Source organism: Ornithorhynchus anatinus, chromosome 16 (assembly GCF_004115215.2).
Source record: "Ornithorhynchus anatinus isolate Pmale09 chromosome 16, mOrnAna1.pri.v4, whole genome shotgun sequence".
Taxonomy (NCBI): Eukaryota; Metazoa; Chordata; class Mammalia; order Monotremata; family Ornithorhynchidae; genus Ornithorhynchus; species Ornithorhynchus anatinus.
Window position 1 is genome coordinate 37,949,659 of NC_041743.1, and position 13,189 is coordinate 37,962,847.

General features: G+C 62.0%; 1 protein-coding gene across 9 annotated transcripts in view; it reads left to right on the top strand.

Moving 5' to 3' along the window:
• INPP5B (inositol polyphosphate-5-phosphatase B) overlaps positions 1 to 9,561 on the top strand; it is a 45,145-nt gene extending 35,584 nt beyond the window's left edge. For all 9 annotated transcript variants that reach the window (XM_029080723.2, XM_029080727.2, XM_029080726.2 and 6 more), the window contains 10 exons: positions 1,021 to 1,130; positions 1,807 to 1,942; positions 3,076 to 3,186; positions 3,742 to 3,904; positions 4,196 to 4,431; positions 5,337 to 5,450; positions 7,190 to 7,274; positions 7,500 to 7,627; positions 7,788 to 7,899; positions 8,645 to 9,561. In XM_029080723.2, coding sequence (XP_028936556.1) covers positions 1,021 to 1,130; positions 1,807 to 1,942; positions 3,076 to 3,186; positions 3,742 to 3,904; positions 4,196 to 4,431; positions 5,337 to 5,450; positions 7,190 to 7,274; positions 7,500 to 7,627; positions 7,788 to 7,899; positions 8,645 to 8,769 — 1,320 coding nt within the window. In that variant the 3' untranslated portion in view covers positions 8,770 to 9,561. The remainder of the gene's footprint in view (positions 1 to 1,020; positions 1,131 to 1,806; positions 1,943 to 3,075; positions 3,187 to 3,741; positions 3,905 to 4,195; positions 4,432 to 5,336; positions 5,451 to 7,189; positions 7,275 to 7,499; positions 7,628 to 7,787; positions 7,900 to 8,644) is intronic.
• Positions 9,562 to 13,189: the final 3,628 nt, after the last annotated feature.

The window sequence follows — 13,189 nt, forward strand, 5'->3', positions numbered from 1 at the left end:
GGCTTTGGGAGATCACCCAATTCTGGCTGGGAACTCCTTCGGCTCCCTCCCTTTGCCACGTCGAAAGTGAGGATTCCGACTTCCACGGGAGAGTCAGGAATGCCTGCTCTTTCCGATTCCTGCTAGGAGGGGGTTCTGAAAGTGAGGGCTGGCGTCTCGACTGATGGGAAGAGTCTCCTGGGCCTCAAGGGACTCTGGGACGGCCGGGTCACGGAGGTGAGGACTGAGCAGTGGGTAGGTTTCCGGTGGCTAAAAAGTCGACGGTGGAGATGTGCCATCCTGGACTGGGCTCAGCACGTGTGAGATGTTGAGAAAGGAAAAGCAAGGGGTGTTAATGCCGAGAGAAGCGACGCGACCTAGTGGATAGAACACGGCCCTGGCAGTCACAAGGATCTGGGTTCTAATTACGGCTCCGTTATTAACCTGCTGTGTGACCTTGGGCAAGTCCCTTCTGTGCCTTAGTTCCCTCATCGGTAAAATGGGCACTGAAACAATGAGCCATATGCGGGACAGAGACTGCGTCCAACCTGATAAGCTTGTATTCATTCAATAGTATTTATTGAGGGCTTACTATGTGCGGAGCACCGTACTAAGCACTTGGAATGGACAATTCGGCAACGGATAGAGACAATCCCTGCCCAACAACGGGCTCACAGTCTAAAAGGGGGAGACAGACAGCAAAACAAAACAAGTAGACAGGGTGCCTGGCACATAGTAAGTGCTTAATAAATACCATAAAAGAGAGAGAGAGAAAGCCTACTGGCGGGGTCCATGTAGATGGCAGGCCGGGAACCTGGGTTCTGTTATCTCCAGCCAGAGGAAGAGGATTAGGTGGCGGAGTGTCTCCGAGGTCCAGGAGTCCCCCGGGGGTGCGGCATGGCCGAGACCCCAGATTCCACGACAGCAAGGCCTGCTTGGATCTTCTTCGGCATTGGCTCCTGTTCTCTTCCTCCTCCGGGAGGTCTGGGTCTCGAATTCTGATGTTCCGTTGCCGTTCTCTGCTCTCCCCTCCCCCAACAGCTGAGGAATCAGGTGGCCGACAAGGCCGTTTTCGAAGGCTTCATGGAGGGCGCGATCTCCTTCCAACCCACCTACAAGTATGACACCGGCTCTGACGACTGGGACACCAGGTCGGTGGATCGAGCCCCAGGGAGAGCCGGGCGGGACCAGAAACCTGGGCGGCACCGGCCCCCTTAAAAGATGGCTTCTTTGACCTTTGGTTCCTTGTTTCTTAGCACTGCATCTCCCCGACCCCAAGGCTGCCTCCTTAACCCCAAATCCCTGGCTCCTTCTGCCCCCATTTCGTGACTTGGCTTTTCCTCACTGGGGCTGAGCTTCTCTCTCGGCGGCCCCCTTACTCTGGGGCTGAGGGGCCCACGGGATGATGAGAGAAGCTCAGCCGGCCCAGTCCGGGAGAACGCCGGCGTGCCCACCTCGGGCCTTTTGACTCTCTTCAGTGCTGTGGAAAGCGCAGGTTCCAGGGGAAATTCCCTTTTGGAGCAGGAGACGTTTCTGGGTTGGTGGGAAGTTTTGCCGAAGTAGCCAGGTGCCCCGCGAGGCCCCGCTGTAGGAAGCTGCGGACGGAATCAGCGGTAGGCTCGAGGGAGGAATTCAGTTCAGCTCGCCAAGGCTGAAGGATTCCATCTGGCGCCTCGATCCGTTTCAAGAAGCCACCCGCTCTGCCTTATCCCTCGCCCTCTCTCTCCAGGGCCTCGTCGGCCCCGTGGGTGGCTGGGTGGGTGGGTGGCACAGGCCGGGTCCCTGGGAGACCCCCCCCCGGTCCCAGCCTTCGCCTTTCCGTTCCAGCGAGAAGTGTCGGGCCCCGGCGTGGTGCGACCGAGTCCTCTGGAAAGGGAAGAATGTAACTCAGCTGAGCTATCAAAGCCACATGGCCCTGAAGACCAGCGACCACAAACCCGTCAGTTCGGTGTTCGACATCGGGGTAAGCGCGGGGCTGTCGGCCGGCGGCACCTCTGATCGCCGGTCAGCCAGTCGTGTCCATGGAGCGCTTACTGTGTGCAGAGCACTGTACTGAGCGCCGGGGAGAGTACAGTATGGCAGTGAGACACATTCCCTGCCCACAGTGAGCTTGCAGCCTAGAGGGGGGGGGACGGACATTAATATAAATAAGATCACAGGTACGTACACAAGTGCCGTGGGGCGCGGGCGGGGATAAATAAAGGGAGCAAGTCGAGGCGGCCCAGAAGGGAATGGGAGAAAAGGAAAGGAGGGCTTAGTTGGGGAAGGGCCCTTGGAGGAGATGTGCCTTCACTAAGGCTTTAAAGGCGGAGAGAGGAGAAAGGTGAGGAAAGAGGGAGTTCCAGGCCAGAGGCGGGACGTGGGCGAGAAGTCGGCAGCGAGATAGATGAGACTGCCAGGCCTGGTGGCTTCTGTCGTTCCCCTTCTGTTTCTCAAATTGCCCGGGGTCTTGCGGACTCGGGGACCTCGATCAATCAGCGATCTTTACGGAGCGCCTGCTGTCTGCCGAGCGTTCTGCTGAGCGCTTGGGAGAGCTCAGGGGAGGTAGAAGGCCTGGTCCCTGCCCTCCAGGAGGTTGTAATCGAGGCCCTCCTCGCCACCCCCTCTGTCCTTTTAATCAAGACCCGAGGAAGTTCCTCCCCAGAGCCCCATCAGAAGCAGCCCTCCGGCTCTTCCCGTCGGCTGTTTCTTCCGAGCAGAAGTCCGTGCCAGGCAGCGGTATCGTTGGGCGAGGACCGAGGCCCCGCGGTCGGGCCGCCTGCCAAAATCTCCCTCTGTCGTTCTGACCCCTGCTGATGAGGCGGTAGTGACTTCCCGCCGGCCCAGGGGCCACTCCCACTGTTTCCCGGGGAGCCCGCTAATCGCCCTGCTGCTTGGGTTCTTTCTTAATGAATCTGAACAGACTGGGTGTACCCTCTGTGTGGAAAATTACCGTGTTACCCCACGGTACCGTATGCTCACTCCCTGCTTGTCACCCCTGCCGGGTGCCCTGTCGTACTCTGAAAGTGAAGCCAAATAGTAAAAGCAGTTCTCTGGGCTTCCGGGCTGGGTGTGACATCGCTCTCTATCTCTCCCTCTCCCTCTCCCGTCTCTCAGGTCAAGGTGGTGAACGAGGAGCTGTACCGGAAGACCTTGGAGGAGATCGTCCGCTCCCTGGATAAGATGGAGAATGCCAGCATCCCCTCCGTGACCCTGTCCAGGCGGGAGGTAGGGATAACACCGTCGGGATCCTGGCCTTGGTGCCCGGGGCTGGTGGAGTTCTAGAGGGAGAGGGAGAGATCTACCTTGAGGGGCACAGTGTACAGAGGGGGCTTTGCGTGTGTGTAAAATGCCTCACGATGTAGAAAGAAGTGAAATCCTTCCTTTGGGAGTCAGTTGTTACTTTCCACGTTGGCCGGGGCGGGCAGCTCGTTCAACAGCCGGGTTACGGACGGCCGTCGACGGCGGACCGCGTCGAGGGGGGAGGCTGCCCGGGGCGTTCTTTGGCCCCGTCGAAGCTTTTGGATTGATTTGCCCCGAGTACTTGAACGACGGATTCCCAACCTGGGTTGAACTCGGAGACCGGCCGGCCGCCCTCCAGAAGCACCTCGTCAGTAAATAATCAACGGCGCCGAGGCCCGGCTCGCAGGGGCCCGGCCTCGACTTCCCCCGGAGAAGAGGAGGCCGGGGTATCCGGCTGTCTGGACGGTGGGTGGGGGGCCGGGGGCGGGGGGGAGCGCCGTCGCCGACCGGCCGACCCTCTGGCCGGGCCGGGGCCCTCAGTTCTGTTTCCAGGATGTGAAGTACATGGAACTGCAGAGCCAGTCCTTCACCATCCACAACGAGCAGGTGCCGTGCCAATTTGAGTTCATCAACAAGCCGGACGAGAGCTCCTACTGCAAGCCGTGGCTGACCGTCAACCCCAGTAAAGGGTTCCTGCTGCCAGGTAGCTCTCGCGGCTACCCCTGCGGCCCCCCCGTGCCCACCGCCTCCCCCCGCTCCGCGGGCGGGGGCTTCTCCTCCTCCGAGACCGGCTTCGCGGGGCTCCCCGGCATTTCCCCGGTCAGCTCCCGCACGAGGCCGTGGCCCCCCCGGAGCCACGGGCCCCGCCAGGAGGAGCGGAAGGGTGGTTCCCGTCTGGCCCCCGGCCGTCGGCGCCCCTCTCTTGGCTTTGGAGATTTGGCCAGGGTCCAGAGGAGCTCAGACGCCCTCTCCTCCCCGCCCGTCCTCTCCTCAGGTTCCCACGTCGAAATAGAGCTGGAGCTCTTCGTTAACAAGACGACCGCCACGCGGCTCAACTCGGGAGAGGACCGGATCGAGGACATCCTGGTCTTGCACCTGACCCAAGGGAAGGACTACTTCCTTTCCGTGTCGGGGAACTACCGGCCCAGCTGTTTCGGCTCCTCCATCCAGATGCTCTGCCACCTGCGGGAACCCATCCGGGACACGCCGGCGGAAACCATCCGGGACCTGGTGGGTTCGCCTTTCCGCCCCGGGCTCGGTGGCCGGGAGACTCTCAAGATCGGCGGGTGAAACCGCACCCGGGCCTCCCCGCCTCGGCCCCCTACGCGGCCGAGCGAGCGTCCGTGGCCTCCTCACGGTTCATTTGCTTTCCCTTTGACGGCTCGAACGCGATCCACAGAGGGTGACGGTGACCGGAACTGGGCGGTCGGGAGGCGTAGCGGGGTTGAGCCGGGTTGGGTTCGCCCGGAGGGTCGTCGCGGTGCTGCTCTTTAAAGCGGGGCCGTCACGACTCCTCCCCTCCCCCTCCGAGAGCCGCCCTGCTTTGACCCGTGGGCGGTTTGGACGGATGTGCCGAGCGCCCCTCCCTCGACCGTGGCCCGGGACCCAAACCGCGTCCGTGGCCAAGGGTGGCACGGTTTCCCTGGCCCGATGGAGCGGGAGCCGGGGGTGCGGGAACTGGACGTTGCCTCTGACGATTCATCCGTTCATTCAGTCGCGTTTATTGAGCGCTTACTGTGTGCAGAGCACCGTACTGAGCGCTCAGGCTAGTACGAGATAACAGACACGTTCCCTGCCCGCGACGAGCTTACGGTCCAGAGGTGGGGGGACAGACGTTAACAGAACTCCATAAGTCGGTTTATGGATATAAACGCTGTGGGGCTGGGAGAGGGGATGAATTAAGGGAGCCAGTCAGGGTGACGCAGAAGGGAGGGGGAGAAGAGGCCTTGGGGAGAATTAAGACTCGAGAGTTTCCAGACCAGGCCGAGAAGACCCAAAGGGGCCAGTTGTTTGAGGTTCCTCCCCTCCCAGCCCTCATCCCCACCAGCCCGTGCAGTTGCGGCCCCCCACGCTCGCACCGCAGTCCCGGCCGGCTGGAGCGGCCGGCCCCTCTGCAAACACGCCACCCTTTCCAGACCCTGCTGCCGCTGCGGGCCGGACCCGTCGGCTCCCAGGAGGAGAAGCCTCTGGATATCCCCAAGGAGCTCTGGATGATGGTGGATTTCTTGTACCGCAACGCCGCCCGGCAGGTGGGTGCCACCTCAACACCCGGCCCGGAAGACCGCTTCCGAACGGCGTCGGCAGTAGGCGTTGCGACCCGGCGGTCCCCGACCCCGGGAGGGCCGCCCCCCGCCTTCCCGGCGGCGGAGGAGAGTCGGGGGCGGGAGGAGAGGCGATCGGTGGCCTTTAATAATAAGCGTGGTATTCGTTCAGCACTTTCTGTGTTCCAGGCGCCGTGCTGGGCGCTGGGGTGGATATAAGCAAAAGGGGTTAGTAGACCCGGTCCCCGTCCCACGGCGCGGCTCACGGTTTCCGTCCCCCTTTTACGGACGAGGGAACCGAGTCACAGAGAAGCCAAGTGACTTGCCCGAGCTCACCCGGCGTTAGAACCCACGGCCCAGGCTTGGTTTCTTGAGCGCTCACCGAGGGCCGGGGCACTGTTCTGAGCGCTCGAGAAAGCACGGGACCACGGAGTCGGTGGATGGGATCTCCGCCTTCGAGGACCTTACGGTCTCCCAGCGGGTGGATGCTGGCAACCGCCTGGCCTCCCGCTACCCCCAGCCAGGCTGCGGGGGGGCTCTCCTCTCTCCTGGCGGGGATGTGCCCCCCGAGGTGGGGGTAATATCCCCCAGGTTCAGCATTTAGAACGGCGCCCGGCACTCGGTGAGCGCTCATCACCCACCGTAACAGAAGTCGGGGATCCGAAATGCCAGTAAGGCTGGCCGCGGCGTGCGAGTCTGATGCCCGTGGCGGGGACGTCATCGAGACCCGCTGCGTGGGGCGGCCTGGCGTAGCGGATGGAGCACGGGCCCGGGAGTCGGAAGGTCATGGGGTCTAATCCCAGCTCTGCCGCTTGTCTGCCGGGAGACCTTGGGCGAGTCTTTGGGCCTCAGTTACCTCATCCGTAAAATGGGGCTTGAGACTGTGAGCGCCCCGCGAGACAGGGACTGTGTCCAGCCCGATTTGCTCGTATCCGCCCCAGCGCTTAGTACGTCGGTACGTCACTGTCATTATTATGACCCGGAGCTTTCGTGGACCCAGGGCCCTGGGGAGAGTGCCCAACTGTGCCCAAGAGGTGGGAGAGGAGGAAAACCTAAAAACCCTTCTGCCCACCTGCACCCTGTGGGAAGCAGCGTGGCTCAGTGGAAAAGAGCCCGGGCTTCGGAGTCAGAGGTCACGGGTTCGACTCCCGGCTCTGCCGCTTGTCAGCCGTGTGACTGTGGGCGAGTCGCTTCACTTCCCTGTGCCTCGGTTACCTCGTCTGTAAAATGGGGATTAACTGTGAGCCTCACGCGGGACCACCCGATTACCCCGTATCTCCCCCAGCGCTTAGAACAGCGCTCCGCGCAGAGGAAGCGCTCGCCAAATACCGACATCATTATTGTTGTTATGCCGAGTCCGGATAGAGTCTCCGCCCCTTGTCCCGCTCAATCCCGGGGAATTCGACCAAGGAACCGGTAGGGTGGAGGGGGCTCGGACGGAGGCTAGGAACGGCGGAAAGGCGGGCCTGGCCTGTCTGGCCGGACGGACCCGAGTGGCCTCTGGCCGTTCCTTACGGGACCCCGGACTTGTAGTTTATCCAGACCGGGGTTCTGCCGGCCCTGGGCCGGTGGCAGTTGGCGGGGGGGGGGGGGGGGGCCGAAGAGTGGGGGGGAGAGGTCCGCCTCCCCCGTTCCCTTGATCTCAGCCCTGGGAACCCCCAGATCCCAAGAGTTGCCAACTTCCCTGGCCAGAGTTGCCCCCCGCCCACTCCCGTGCCGTTCTGCAGGAAGACCTGTTCCAGCAGCCGGGCTTGAGGTCGGAATTCAAACAGATCCGGGACTGTTTGGACACGGGCTCGCCCGAAACCCTCTGTATCCTTGCCGCCGCCCTCTCGCCCGGCCTCTCGGCTTCGGAGCTTTCCTCGGAGCAGATCGGGAAGCCCCCTCAGCCGCCGGCGCCGGCGGCGACCCGGGACGACCAGGCCGGGCGGCCGCCCCGCCGGCATCCGGCCCGTCGCCCGTTCCCGCCGGGGCGGCCCAGGAGTTTCGGGGAGCGGGCCCGCCGGGGCCGCGTTTTCCTTAACCGCGCCGTGCCAGCCGGCAGCAGTCACTCGGTGGCGGAAGCCCTGTTGCTTTTCCTGGAGAGCCTCCCGGAGCCGGTCGTGTGCTACGATGTCTACGAGAGGTGCTTGGAGTGTGTGGGCGATTACCAGGCCAGCGGACAGGTGGGCGAGTGGGGGGACGGCACCCCGGGGGGCGGGGGGCGTTCGAGACCGGAGAGTCGGTGGCCGGCGGCGACAGCGTGGAGGTTCCGGGGAGGCAAACGGTTGAGCTCCCTAGGGGCTTTTAAACAGCCCCCCGCCCCCCCCCCGCCCCGCCTTCCAGGCCATCTCCACCCTCCCCACGTGCTACAAGAACGTCTTCAACTACCTGATGGCGTTTCTGCGGGAACTCCTGAACAACTCAGCCAGAAACCACCTCGATGAGAACATCCTCGGTGAGCGCGCGCTTCGTCTCCATCCCGCCCTCGGCCCCCGCGGCGCTTATGCTCCCAGCTGAGATTTGCGTCGACGGCCGTCTCCCCCTTTAGGACCGGGGACCCGCCTGCCAACTGGGTCGTAGTGTCCTCTCCCGGGGGCTCGGTACAGTACTCTGCACGTAGTAAGCGCCGTCGATTGGTCGAGCGAGCCGGCCCGTAGCTCTGGGAGGGGAGGACGCCTGCCCGCTCCGCGAGGCCAGGTCGAATCCAGCCGTCGTATTTGTCTTTTTAATGGTAGCGAAGCACTCGCTGTGCGCCAGGCACCCGGGGGAGTTGCCGGCCGATCGCGTCGGACGCGGTCCCCGTCCCACGTGGGGTTCACCGTCTTAATCCCCATCTTACGGAGGAGGGAACCGAGGCACGGAGAAGCGAAGCGGCTTGCTCCGCATCACACAGCAGACCGGTGGCAGAGCCGGGATCGGAACCCAGGTCCCGGCGCCTCCTAGGCCCGGGCTCTAGATTCATTGAGCGCTTACCACGTGCAGGCCACCGTACCGGGCACCTGGGAGAGCACAGTACAGGGCGAACGGAGGCAACCCTCGGCTCCCTGTCGTCCCCGCCGCCCCACGGAGGGGAGACCGGGCCTTCCTGAGGCGGTACTGGCCGATCCGGTCCTCGAGAGGCTCCCCGCCCCCCGCCCCTCCCCGACCCCGCCGCTTTCCTCTGCGCCGACTCGCTCACGCTCGGTGTCCTTCCTCCCCAGCGAGCATATTCGGCAGCTTGTTGCTCCGGTCCCCGTCCGGGCACCCGTCGCCCGACGTGGCGGAGAAGAAGAAGGCTCAAGACTTCATTCACCAGTTCCTCCTGAAAGGCGGCGACGCCCCCTGAACCCCCGCCGACGGCCGCGACTCGGGAACTTTCCGGGGAGCGGCCCCCCGAGGCGGCCGGGGACCCCCGTCGGGATTAAATCCCTCCGGGGGAAGGCAGCCCGCTCAGTCCGGTTGAGATTTGTAGCCCGAGTCGTCCGCCCACGGCAGAGTGCCGGACGGAAGGAACGTAGAACTCCGTGACGAGGTGTGAAGAAACCAGCCAACCGCAGAAACTGACGTTTTCCCCTCGGCCCCGTCTTCGTCATTTCCCACGTAGAGATAGTCCTCGGATTCCCTTTTTCCGTAACGGATGATACCGGCCCGCTTCCCGCATTCGCCTGGTAAGCGTGTCACGCCTGGGCTTCCGGGCCGAGTTCCCCTCGATTGGGTGGCTTTAACGAGGTGGCTCTGGAAGAGCGAGTCCGAGAGCGGGAGCGCACGGGGCAGCGTCCCGACTCGGTTTCGCCAAGGGACCGTCGAGCGTACGCCGCGCCCGCGCGCGCCCGTTCTCGCTCGCTCACGCCCCTCGCACGCCCCCGCCCCCCCCCCACCCCCTACGACAAACACACCGAGGAGCCTCGGCCGTCCTCCGCCTCGGGTGAATGTCACCGGCTGCCCTTCGCTGAGCAGGCGCCGTCGTGACCCGAAGGTATCGAAATCGCGAAACCGATGATGTCGTTTATCTGGGTTTCTTAAAGTAGATAATCTCTCACACTGTATATATGGTTACCTTTTCCCTCCCGCCCCCCCCCCCCCCGCCCCGTCCTAATACGTGTAATATATTTTGAAGATAAACCTATTTTTAACAGCAGAGTGCGTGTGTTCTGTCGTGTCGGCCCGTCCCCCGCGCCGTCTCGATCCGCCCGCCCCTTCCGCGGGGCTGGCGTTTCCGAAGTCCGGGCCGTTTCTCGGTTTGGAAAGGCCGGCGGCCCCCCAGGAGCAAGGACTTTAGGTCGAGGAGGGGTCTCTCGGCCTCCACCTCCCGGGAGTCGGGGAGAGAGAGAATGGTGTCGTGGGAAGAAGAGGGAGCCGCCCGAGATTTAAACGTCGGTCCGCTGACGTCGAGGGAGGCCCGGGTTTCTCCCTCGCCTCCCGATGACCGTGGTCCGGCTGTCCGTCGCGGCGCTTATCGATCGTTTCCGGGGAGCGGGACGGCGGAGCGGGGTTTGAAGGTCAGACCGGAGGAGGGGGCCCAACCAAGCCCCTTCCTCAAGTTTCCCATCGGCGCGGGGGAGAGGAGCCCACCGAAGCCCATCTTCGACTGTGAAGCGTGAGAGTAGAAACGACAGAGAGAAACGAGCGCTGAGGTGGCAGAGGGATCGGCCGTGAGGCGGAGCGGAGGGCGGGGTGATGGACTGGATGCCCTAGGAGGAGGCGGTGCTAGGGAAAGGAGAGGAGTGATGCGGCGGCGTTAAGCCGCGGAGGAAAAGTACCAGCAATAAGAGGTCGGGGGCGGGGGGAGGTCGCTATTGTTCTTGTCAGCCCGTCGGAGGGCAGGGACCGTCTCTATCTGTGACCGATTTGTCCATTCCAAGCGCTTAGTACGGTGCTCTGCACATAGGAAGCGCTCGATAAATACCCTCGAATGAGAGCGAGAGCAAATGGGGGGCGGGGGGTGGGGCGGAAGAGGACCGCCTCCATCTCAGGGCTGTTTCGAATAAACTCGAGCCCGGTCACCCGACTTGGTGACGTTTAAATTAGGCCACCGGCCGGTCGGTGCCCTTGCTGGATGGGCTGCCTAGGGACCCCGTTTTTAGGCAGGATTAAGAGAAGCAGCGGGGCTCGGCGGGAAGAGCCCGGGCTTGGGAGTCAGAGGTCGTGGGTTCGAATGCCGACTCTGCCGTGAGTCAGCTGTGTGGCTGTGGGCAAGTCACTTACCTTCTCCGGGCCCCAGTTCCCTCATCTGTAAAATGGGGATTGAGACCGTGAGCCCCACGTGGGACAACCTGACTCCCTCGTGTCTACCCCAGCGCTTAGGACAGTGGTCCGCACACAGTGAGCGCTTAACAAATACCGACGTTATCATCATCATTATTATTATTATTAATAATAGTGGTATTTTTTAAGTGCGTATAGGAAACATCATCTACCGATTTTTCTCTCGTACTCTCCCCAAGGGCTTCTCACTAGGTTCGTGGGTGGCGGGCAACCGGGCCTAGTGGAAAGAGCTCGGGCCCGGGTGGCGGGAGCCCTGGGTTCTGATTCATTCATTAGTATTTATCGAGCGCTTCCTAGGTGCAGAGCACCGTACTAAGCGCTTGGAATGGACAAATCGGCAACAGATAGAGACGGTCCCTGCCCCCTGCCGGGCTTACGGTCCTAATGCCGGCCCTGCCCCCGTCTGCTGCGTATCCTTTGGTGAATCGCTCCGTGCCTCGATCTCCTCCTCTCGTAAAACGCAGTTTTAACATCCCCTTGGACCTTGAGCCTTCCGTCGGACCGGTGCTGTCCGATGATCTCGTTGAATTTACCTCAGCGCTTAGTACAGTTCTTGGCACGGAGTGAGTGCTTAACAGATGCCCCCGTTATGCACGGATGTTACGCTGCCCTCTCCCAAGCGCTCAGTACAGTGCTTTGCACACAGTAAGCGCTCAGTAAGTACGGTTAATAATAATAATAGTAACCACTGGTCCCAAGCAATAACCGCTTCTTAGCGGCCAGATTATAATAATAATTAATGGTATTTGTTGAGCGCTTACTACGGGCCAAGCACCGTTCTGGGCGCTGGGGGAGGTAGGAGGTAATCAGGTGGTCCCACGTCACGGCCTTTGGGAAGCAGCGTGGCTCAGGGGAAGGAGCCCGGGTTTGAGCGTCAGCAAGTCCTGGGTTCTAATCCCCCCTCCGCCACTTGTCTGCTGAGTGACCTTGGGCAAGTCACTTGGCTTCTCTGGGCCTCAGTTCCCTCATCTGTCAAATGGGGATGAAGACTGCGAGCCCCGCGTGGGACCACTCGATCACCCTGTAACCCCCCCAGCGCTTAGAACAGTGATCGGCACATAGTAAGCGCTTAAGAATGATAAGAATAATGATGCATTTGTTAAGTACTTGGCAGGCACATAGTAAGTGCTTAATGGTGATAACAGTGATGGCATTTGTTCAGCGCTTGGTACATAGTAAGAGCTTAATAATAGTAATGATAACGGTGGCATTTGTTAAGCGCTTGATACCTAGTAAGCGCTTAATAATAGTAATGATAACGGTGGCATTTGTTAAGCGCTTGATACGTAGTAAGCGCTTAATAATAGTAATGATAACGATGGCATTTGTTAAGCCCTTACTATGGGTGAAGCACTGTTCTAAGCGCTTGGGGGGATCCAAGGTGATCAGGTGGTCCCACCTGGGGCTCACGGTCTTCATGCCCATCTGACAGATGAGGGCACTGAGGCCCAGAGAAAGGAAGCGACTTGCCCAAAGACACACGGCTGACAAAAATAACAACAGCGGTATTTGTTATGCGCTTACTATGGGCTGAGCACTGTTCTAATAATAATAATAATAATAATGTTGGTATTTGTTAAGCGCTTCCTCTGGGCAGAGCACTGTTCTAAGTGCTGGGGGAGATACGGGGTCAGCAGGTGGTCCCACGTGGGGCTCCCAGGCTTCATCCCCATTTGACAGATGAGGTCACTGAGGCCCAGTGAAGTGAAGTGACTTGCCCCCAGCCACGCAGCTGCCAAGTGGCGGAGGCGGGATTCGAACCCACGACCTCGGACTCCCCAGCCCGGGCGGTTTTCACTGAGCCCCGCTGCTCCTCGCTTAAGCAATAATCTCATTATTATCATCATTTATTAGGATCGTTTGTTCCTCGCCGACCCCGGGAGTAAAAAACCCAGCAGGGTCCCCGACCCGCAGGCCACGCCCCTTAGCCCGCCCCGTATAAGCCCCGCCCCGTCCGATTGGTCAAGCCTCACCTCTAGGCCCCTCTGATTGGTCCAGGCTTCTAGGCCACGCCCCCCACCAAGCTCCGCCCCTCTGATTGGTCCAGCCCGAGGGCGAAGCCGGCCCCGCCCCCTAGGCATTGCCCTTCTCTAAGCCCCGCCCCCCGCCCTCTGATTGGCCCCGGCCTCTAGTCCCCGCCCTCCACCGAGCCCCGCCCCTCCACCCCTCTGATTGGTCCAGCCCGAGGGCGAGGTCGGCCCCGCCCCCTCTGCACCGCCCTCCTCTAGGCCCCGCCCTCCTCTAAGCCCCGCCCCCCTCCGCCCCTCTGATCGGTCCATCCCGGGGGCGAAGCCGGCCATCCCCCCCAGTCACCGCCCTCCTCTAAACCCCGCCCCCCGCCCCTCTGATTGGTCCAGCCCGAGGGCGAAGTCGGCCCCGGCCCCCGCGCCCCGCCCTCCCGTAAGCCCCGCCCCTCCGCCCCTCCGATTGGCCCATGCCGGGGCCGGACTCGTCCCGCCCTCGCCGGCGATTGGTCCGCCGCTCCCCCGTGCGGAAGGCGG